At 35.7% G+C, this 7753-nt stretch overlaps 1 protein-coding gene across 1 annotated transcript; it reads right to left on the bottom strand.

Moving 5' to 3' along the window:
* Positions 1-3618: 3618 nt before the first annotated feature.
* On the bottom strand, positions 3619-7358 carry LOC143373485 (putative inactive tyrosine-protein kinase Wsck). The gene is made up of 4 exons (XM_076820804.1): positions 6733-7358; positions 6503-6657; positions 4688-6426; positions 3619-4602 (listed from the first exon to the last, which is right to left on the bottom strand). Exons 1-4 carry the CDS (start codon positions 6897-6899, stop codon positions 4534-4536), a joined length of 2130 nt encoding a protein of 709 aa, XP_076676919.1. The 5' UTR covers positions 6900-7358; the 3' UTR covers positions 3619-4533.
* Between the last annotated feature and the right edge of the window lie 395 nt (positions 7359-7753).

Genomic DNA, 7753 nt, shown 5'->3' with positions numbered 1-7753 from the left:
ATGTACATACATATAAAACTTTGATACTTACCACACCTTGGCAGCGAACCCGTTAAAGTAGAATTTTCATAAAACTTAAATTGAAGGGTACTTCCAGAAAACACCGTCAAAATTAAAAAAAAATTATCGGAATACTCGGCAATGATAATACTATAGTATATAATTTGATTCCTGGCACTTACAGTGTTTTTACAAGGATTCTTCAATTATTGGAATATAAATATGTTAACCCTTCGGCGCGACTTTTTACTTTCTTTTTCGCGTGGACGACGGGTATATATCCAAACCGACGTTTGGGCAAAATATATCGAAGGACTGTGTATAATGTAAACTTTTCAAAGAGCTTAACCATCACTGGTCAGCTTCGTGTATTAAGTTTTATAAACACGAGAACACAATGAAAATAAGCTGAACGAAATGCAGCTTCGAGCCACATGGCATGTGCATTTAAATTTTCAGAAATTAATTGAACAAATTCATGATGCACGGATAACGTGAAAATTATTTAAATTATTGTAAAAACTCACCTGCTGTCGACATTGCAAATCTCGGAAGTACGTAATATCGTGCCCATTAATGGTAATATTTCCAGATCCCTTACCGATCACCTTAACTTCTCCTCTCGCACTTTTCCGCATACATTCTATAAAAATGCATCGATTCAATGAAATTTATTAGACAACATGCAAAACACAGAATAGAAAAAAAAAGTATTTTAGTATATAATTCGCTTCTGTAACGGGAATATAGGAAATTACAGTTTATTAGAAAAATAGGACTATAATATAAAATTAGAAGGAATTATATTCTTATAATAATATTAATAACATATTTTATGTACTCACGTTTAATTACTACAAAAGGTCTTCCATCACTATCAAATTCCAACTGTAACAAAAGAGATGCTAATCTGCCAGAACAATAAAAAATGAATGACACGATAAGGGGCCGTCCTTAAATTACGTAAGTGTAATTTTGACGAATTCTTACCCTCTCCCTCCCCCAGTATAAGAATTCGTAAGATTTGATATTTCAAACCCCCTCCTTACGTAATATTTTTTACACTTAATTTTTTCAGTTATTAAAATTCTTTTAAAGGTTTATATAATTCATTTAACTCGGTTTCGGGAAATTTAAACTAAAACTACTTTTTTGAAACATTAATGATAAAATTTGTATTTATTTAAAATTAGGTTAAACAATATTACTTAAGATGCTACCTGACTCCCCCTCCCTTGTAAGGAAACGTAAGAAATTTGCGACCCCCTCCGCCCCAAAAAGCCTTACGTAATTTAAGGATGACCCCTAAAAGGTACTCAAAATATACTCACAGGTGGGAGTTCAAGATTTTGTACCATGCCCTTTAATTTTTTTCTGTATCGCATTATGAAATCAGACTTATGTTTCGACATGGGATGCTCAGCCAGTCTATTAAAACTTTGAATTAAATATTCATACTAAAATAAATATCATTTAATAACTTCGATGGAAAATGTAAAAATAAAATACTAAGTATCTGAATTATATTACACTTACTTGTCCAGGGGTGATTTCTTCCATTATCTGAGCCTCAACTTCCTCTTTCGAAAACCATTCTGATCCTAATAAATCACTGGAACAATAACGATTATACGTAATACCAGAAATAACCAGTTAGTAGAATATCAGAGAACTTGCAACTTACAATTTATCTTCTGTGGAAGGTATTCCCCTGTTTGCAACTTTTACATCTTCTGCCTGATTTAAATCCTTTATCGACGCTGCAATTTCCTGCACACAAGAATTTTCTCTGTATGAATAAAGCACGATACATACCCGATATACGAGAAAAATATCATCTCATTAGAAAGTAACTCACATAAAGTATATTGTAATAATTAGGCTTGCAAGTATAGAACAAGAAATGATGTGGTCTACCAGTTTCGTCAAACTCTGCTTCCTTTCTATGTTCAAATAATGTGTTTGGATGACACATCATGGGTCGAGCTCTCCAATCATATAAACCGGATGGTAATAAGTATTGTATTGATTTCTACGAACATTAATAATAGTAGGGTAAAGGTACCAGTAGTTGACCATTTATCAGTAGTTGACAACTTTTCAGAAAAACGTGAAAAATAAGGTTTTTACAAGTGCAACTATCTCTTTTCAACAGCGCGCCGTGGTTCCTAATACCCACAGTTCGCCACTTCTGAAAACCTTATTTTTCACGTTTTTCTGAAAAGTTGTCAACTACTGATACCTTTACCCTAATATAATTTGGAATAATGACACTATTAACATATTAATTCTTCGTCTAACTGTTCGATTCGTAACAGAATAATTATTTCGTTTAAATGATTCTGACAATCATACGATTGGGTGGCAATTAAACAGGTATTGTGCTCCAACGAGAAGAAGTGAACTGAAAGGTACAAGGGGCCTTTGTATTCGTTGACGTTGTCGTGCCAGCCAATAGGAATATATTATTTGGACCTAATTCAGACCCTAGAGTTTCCTGTCGACTTCTTCTTGTCGGAGCACAGTAGAAAATCATATTTTATGTGAAAAAGAAGTATATGTTACGTCGATGTCTTCTTGAGTAAAAGTAGTAGGATCTTCACCCATCATATTGGCTAGATGTCGTTTTCCTAGCTCGTATTTACCTATTTCTTTGTTCACAAATTCCGCTATAATCAACAACTAGTTGTCAGTTTGCGTTACAACGGTAAATGTTACGGAAACATTGTACAGCTATGTAATACTTGTATTATGATGTACTTGAAACTTACAGTATTCTTTAGATCGTTGTAAATAGATTCTCATTGCTTTGCTGACTTTTCTGCCAGGTTTTGACTGGTGAATGTCATCAAATAGTGTGTCAATTTCTTTTACAGTGCTGGCGTAAGATTGAGGTGGTACATTCTAAAAGCAAGATAACCGTTTCGGTATAATGCCTAAATTTAAGGTTACAATCGATTTGGGTATTGGTAAACATTTATTAAAACAGTCAAATAGTTTCAGTTTTAATTTACCGAATGCTGCCTGACACTTAGTACTCCTCCAACAGCATTGATATTGTTTATATTTATTACATTTCGTACATTTCCGAAACGTGTAAATATTGACACAGCCATGTTCACGTGTAACAAGTTTCGGAATAGTTTGCTGAATGAATAAATGCTGTCCTCCAACGAAACTGTAAAGAGTCGATAACAAAAATACGCTAGAAACTTTCCATTTCTCCTTTTTCACTTCATATTCCAAGGAACATTCTTTATTTACTTTTGTTGAATCAACGTGCTCGCGCGTACACCTAATGAACGAGGACTAGCGTCATCAAGTGTTGAATATTAAAAATGATTTTGAAAATAGTATTTCACGTGCACTGGCGGGAAAGTAGAAATACAATTTCATTTGAAATAAAGTACGTTCTTACAGTTTCATTTGAATTATTACTTAAACTAGAGTTGTGATGATAGTGTACTTGAAAAATTGAATATTAGGGATATATATAATTTACAAAATTATCACGCGTAATTTATTAGGTTTCCAGCAGATGCTTGCGCCCCCCTAAATCAGGCCCTGTTAATTGTTCATAGAGGGTTCATAAGTATAATATGAAAAACCGAAAAGCAGTTTTCATTGTATACAAAAATATTTTGGTTTAATAGGCAATTACTTTGATATTGTTACTACAGTATCATTCTGTAACATTGGACACAATATTAGAATGTTTCACAATACACAACACATATATTTAAGTATCAAATATGACGAATCGAACTCGCAAAGAATACTGATAGTAAATGCACTACATACATGTATAATGTTTGAGATCATTTCCTTCTCTTACAGATAATTTCTTAAGAAACGTTCTCATAAATATATAATTTAATCGTTGCAACACAAATGTTATCGCAAATTCGAATATCAAAGTCATCGAGTGTATAAAACAAATATGCGATTGAGCATAGTTTGAATAATAATTTGGTATCATTTTGTTTCCATAGCATTCGTATATAAAAAGCTATAGTTATTTAAAATTCTTAGAAGTAAATATTTTCTGCGAAATACACCTTTTCTGCGATATAAATTACTTTATGACAATAATAAAATGTATTTGAGAATTTTAATTAAGTCATTGTACGTGAATTAAAAGCGTGGATGAAAATTGTATATACTCTTATAATTTAGCTTTTATTGTATATTTAGAAAATACATATTTGTCACGTTTTGCAAATAGAAAGTTGTATTTCACATAAAACAAATCTTTTTCCAACCTTAGGCTAAAAATCATGGACGGCAAGTGTTATCAGTAATACTTGTATAATATTTTGACTTATAAAACGAATATAAAAATGTAAAATAAAAACCTAGTGTTGTGAAAAAAATATAAAATGCTACATAGTACAGTTTATGTGTAATGGTAACTGTCTAGAGTATATAAAGACGCATTTAAGAATACTTAACAAATATAAGATTATTATGTACAACACTTAATAAATATCGTATAAATGCAATAAAAATATAAGAACCTGCTGATTGATGAAACTAATTTAATTCTAGTTCTGGAATGTATGGTTCTGTAATCGTGGTGATTGGACAGATGCTTAAGGTATCCTAAAAACACAAAATGCAATAGAGGCCACATGTACACGAAGACGTATTTTATCTTGAAAATTAAACAATTGAAAACAATATTTACCAATCTCATAAGTTCCGAAAATGTCGGCCTTTCTTTATTTTCTACATGCCAACAGGATAGCATAACTTCGTAAAGTGGATCAGGAGTATCTAATAGTTGTGGCAATCTAACTCCTTGCCCAACTGCTTCTTCTACTTCGCTCTCAAGTGCGAGATTGGAATATGGCGTGCCACCCATGCTCAACATTTCCCATAAGAGCACACCAAACGCCCAAGCTGCGCCTGCTGAATGCTTCTTTTTGCTACCAAAACACTCGACAGCCGTCCAACGAGTGTACTTCATATCCTCTAACGCATATTTGGCGATACCATGGCCCAGTAATTTGGGTGTCCAATCACTGCAAATACCAACGCTACGCGCGCACAGACAATCATGTGCAATTTTATAATTTTCGAGATGCTGAAGAGCAGACGCTATCATAGATCCTATAGGTAGAATTTGATTGACCGGGAATATATTCCCAGATCTGGCAGCCAGTAATCGATTTTTCAGCAACTCGGGTGGTAACTCTATCACAACGTATAACATATCATGTGTTTCGCAAGTTCCTACAAGGTCTGCGAGATAATTCATAGGAGATGCTCTGATACAAGCATCCAATTCTCGTAACATATTTCGTTTCTCAGATGCTTTTAATACTCTATCGGCTATGTTATGAACCGTCACAGTGCAAGGTCTGCCATCCTTCTCGACCGTGCCCGTATGCACGGTACCGAATCTTCCCCTACGTATTACAGCGTCATCGATCGTCAAAGCATTTTGAGGTATCGCCCATACCTTGTTTTTTAATTCTTGATAATGATTCACCCTCTCGGGCACGTCTTCTGGAATATATGCCATGTTATCGACTTCGTACAGTGGACCTTGTAACGTAAGCTCTTGTTGTTCGGGAAGCTTTCTCATACGGAACTTCTCATGGCGTCGTCTTAATATAAAGTATAATACTATCGAAGCTACGAGTAGCGCTCCTAAAAGGCCAATTGCGACACAAAGTATGATCGTTACTGTATCTATTCCGTTCTTTCCATTCCCACCGTAATTTCTCGTGTTGCTTACTATATCCGAGTAAGCGACCTGCCTATCCCTCTGGAATCTAGAAATCACTGCTAAGCCTATTTGAGGAATTGTTTGAGCACTCAGTGGCGCATTGTAGTATCCCCCAATCATCTTTCCATCTCCGACCGCAAACTGTTTGTACTTATAAAATTCAGACGATTCAAATTCTCCTGTAATATAATACTTCAAGCCTTGCTGGATCGATTTCTCATAATTGTAATACGCAACGTCGGGACCTGACGGCGGTATTATGCCAGGTTGTACGACAAACACTTGGTACGCGCTAACAGGGCCATATTCGCTCCTTCCTTCTGATAGTAAAACAGTTACAGTGGTACCCGTTTGTCGTATCACTTTAGGCGTCATTGGTTTATCGGGTGGTGCTATTAGAGTCCAGCCTGATACATATGCGGGCTGGCTATCCGCTTGAGTATTTGTGGCTAGGATAGATATATTATACTTTGTGCCTGGTTGTAGGCCTTGTAAATTGGTATTATTCGAAGCTTGCCCTTGTACTTCAGTTTCTACAGCTGGCAGTGGATTAGAAGCATGTGTTTCTACAACTATTGCTTTCAAAGTGTAAGATGTAATATTCCCGTTAGATATATCAGGCGGTTGCCATGTAACTTGTAAACTAGTAGGTTCGTTGCGAACTATTTGTATTCTTCTCGGTGGACTCGGACCTGAAAAAGCATGAGTTCGCTTTAAACTCGCTGACGTGGAGAATACATTACCCTTAATAATGTTTGATAAGTGAACCTTTTTGTTCGGTCGAGTAAATACTTATTGCGTCCTGACTACCGCAATAATTATTTGGGTCGTCGGTGCATGGAAGGGTGCAGGACGTAGATATACCGTTTCTACCATATTTGCTGCCGCAAAAGCATTGCTGGCCATTCATTAATCCGGCAAACCTACGAATCGTGCGTAGAACATGCTATTACTGCAGATCTGTTACTAAATATTACAAAGATCGTCTTGCAACTTACATATAGTAACGGGAACGACATTCTTTAACACATTCTGCTGGTATGCTAGCACGACTTAATATCAGGGTCGGTAAATCGGGATCCGATACGGAACTCCGAAAACAACCCTCGTACTTTTGGCTAAGTACATGGCTACAGGGGTAAAAAATGAACAATAATAGTATCATTACGATTTGTGTTGATTTTCGATATGATCTCTATAATTTGAGCTTTATCGGCGTCACTAAGTACAAGATGCACAAGGAAACATTCTTTGAGAATAGTTTACATCTGAGTCAATAAACGAATGATGTCACTATATCGATGTGGATGAAAGAACAAGGTTAATCGAGAGTCGTTTTTTATTTCCAAATTCTGCGATCTGGAAACAGTGTCTCTCATTATTTTTAGCCATTTCTACTAATATCGGAAATTTTTAATCGATTATTAAGACGCTTAGAAAAACTACTTGGATGCACAGCACAGCGTGATTCACGGGCGTGGTTGCATTTATTTACGCTATGCTCGGCGTCGCTACTAACAAATACTATAATTCATTCATATCGAGAGCCGATAGTAATATTTCAAATGATACGATAGATAAAGAAATCATTCAGTTTGAAGAGACGCGCAGAATTTGAATGGAATTGAAACATGCAATTTTATGATTTCTATGACGAAACTTAAGGGGATAGACACGGGTAATGCAGCGCGCTGTATACCGACACAATCTGGCCCGAAACATGGGTTCGGGATTTTTCGTTTTTCGTCCTTATATGAGCAGATTTGGGGCTGGGCGAGGTCTCATTCGAAAGAGGAAGGTTCAATGCGGAGCGCTCTGCTCATGGTTCAACGAGATTGTCTTGATATGTAATAATATCAGTGTCTAAAGTAAAGCAAAAGTCGACAAAATATACCCGCAGAATCCAAGCATTTTTAGGTCACTAAAAGAGTTTTGTGACTCAAATGGTGAGCAGAGCGCTCCGCATTGACTCTTCTTCTTTCGAATGAGACCTCTCCAAGGGCAAAATCTGCTCATATA

The sequence above is a fragment of the Andrena cerasifolii genome, chromosome 9, assembly GCF_050908995.1.
Source record: "Andrena cerasifolii isolate SP2316 chromosome 9, iyAndCera1_principal, whole genome shotgun sequence".
Taxonomy (NCBI): Eukaryota; Metazoa; Arthropoda; class Insecta; order Hymenoptera; family Andrenidae; genus Andrena; species Andrena cerasifolii.
The sequence above is the reverse complement of the archived record's forward strand: the minus strand, read 5'-3'. Positions and strand labels throughout refer to the sequence as shown.